This window comes from Alligator sinensis, unplaced genomic scaffold (genome assembly GCF_000455745.1).
Source record: "Alligator sinensis unplaced genomic scaffold, ASM45574v1 scaffold1704_1, whole genome shotgun sequence".
NCBI lineage: Eukaryota > Metazoa > Chordata > Crocodylia > Alligatoridae > Alligator > Alligator sinensis.
Genome location: NW_005843413.1, coordinates 77,256 through 78,911, shown reverse-complemented (window position 1 = coordinate 78,911; position 1,656 = coordinate 77,256). Strand labels below are relative to the sequence as shown.

The following is a 1,656-nucleotide window of genomic DNA, read 5'->3' as shown; positions in this document are numbered from 1 at the left end:
CCCCAATCTATCCTTCCCTGCAGGGCACCAACCGCATCCTTTCGGAGCGGCGCTCAGAGCAGCGGCGCCTGCTCAGTGCCATCGGCTCTGCAGCCCTGCTGGATAGTGACCTGCTGAAGCTCAACCAGCTCAAGGTGTGTGGTGGGGGTGGGAGTGTGGGTCTGGGTACCCCCTCCTGGCCCAGTGCCTCCCAGTCTGACCAGTTCCCCCTCCCCTCCCTCCCAGTTCCGCAAGAAGAGGCTGCGGTTTGGGCGCAGCCGCATCCACGAGTGGGGGCTGTTCGCCATGGAGCCCATCGCCGCCGACGAGATGGTCATCGAGTATGTGGGGCAGAACATCCGACAGGTGAGGAGCCACTCTGCCCCAGAGCCAGCCGCATCCTAGCCATCTGTGCAGCTGTTGTGTGTGGCCGGTTCCTGGCCATTCCACCTCACAGCCAGCCACATCCTAGCTGTCACCATGGCTGTTCTATGTGGCTGTTTTCCAGATGCTCTACCCCAGAGCCAGCCACATCTCAGCTGTTGAGTGTGGCTGCTTCTTAGCTGCTCCGCCCAAGAGCCAGCTGCATCCTAGCTATAACTGAGACACTGCATGTGGCTGTTCTCAGATGCCCCACTCCAGAGCTGGCCGCATCTCGGCCATCCCCACAGCTGTTCCCCGGCTGCCCCAGCCCAGAGTCGGCCGCATCACAAGTAATCCCCAGTGGCTGTTTTTCCCAGAGCTGGCTGCATCTTGGGGTCGGGTGAGCTGTTACATAGGGCCGTTCCCAGCAGGCCCACTCTTGGGGTCGGGTGAGCTGTTACATAGGGCTGTTCCCAGCAGGCCCCCCCCAGAGCCAGCCATACCTCAGGGCTGGGCCTTCACTACCTCCCCTCCCCCCCAGGTGGTGGCCGACATGCGGGAGAAGCGTTACGCACAGCAGGGCATTGGCAGCAGCTACCTCTTCCGCGTCGACCATGACACCATCATTGACGCCACCAAGTGCGGCAACCTGGCGCGCTTCATCAACCACTGCTGCACAGTAAGCCTGAGCTCCTGGCCCCGCCCCCTGGGCTCCCAGCTCTGCCCCCAGGCTCACCCACATTTGTACATGCCCACCATTCCCAGCCTCGTGTGCATCTGTGCTCACCCACTAGGCCCCTGGCTCTGCCTACTGGGTCCCTGGCTCCACCCACTTGGCTCTGGGCCTGCCCTCTGGGACTGTGGCTCCACCTCCTGGGCTCTCAGCTTCGTCCCAAGGACCCCTGGGCCTGCCCACACCTGTAGGTGCCCACCATTCACACTCTTGTGCTCACCTGTGGTCACCCAATGGGGCTCTGGTCCCTGCCCACATGGCTGTGGCTCCGCCCACTTGTCTGTGGGGCTACCCACTGGGCTTCTGGCTCTCCCCCAGGTCCTAGGTTGGTGAACATCCATGGTCACCCACTGGGGCTCTGGTCCCTGCCCATTTTGACTTTGGCTCCTCCCACTTAGCTCTGGCTCTGCCCCCTGGGCTCCCAACTCTGCCCCTGGGCCCCTGAGCCCACCCACACCTGTAGGTGCCCACCATTCCCAACCTTGTGCACATCTGTGGTCAGGGGGCTCTGGCTGAGCCCACTGGGCCTCTGGCTCTACCCATTTGGCTCTGAGCCCACCCACTGGGCCCCTGGCTTCCCC

The 1,656-nt window shown here is 63.3% G+C and overlaps 1 protein-coding gene across 1 annotated transcript in view; it reads left to right on the top strand.

Annotated features, from left to right (window-relative positions):
• Window positions 1–1,656, top strand: part of SETD1A (SET domain containing 1A) — a 12,933-nt gene that overhangs the window by 10,228 nt on the left and 1,049 nt on the right. Inside the window, exons 16-18 of the mRNA XM_025195149.1 lie at window positions 24–134; window positions 226–345; window positions 884–1,021. Of these exons, the coding sequence (XP_025050934.1) occupies window positions 24–134; window positions 226–345; window positions 884–1,021 (369 nt within the window). The remainder of the gene's footprint in view (window positions 1–23; window positions 135–225; window positions 346–883; window positions 1,022–1,656) is intronic.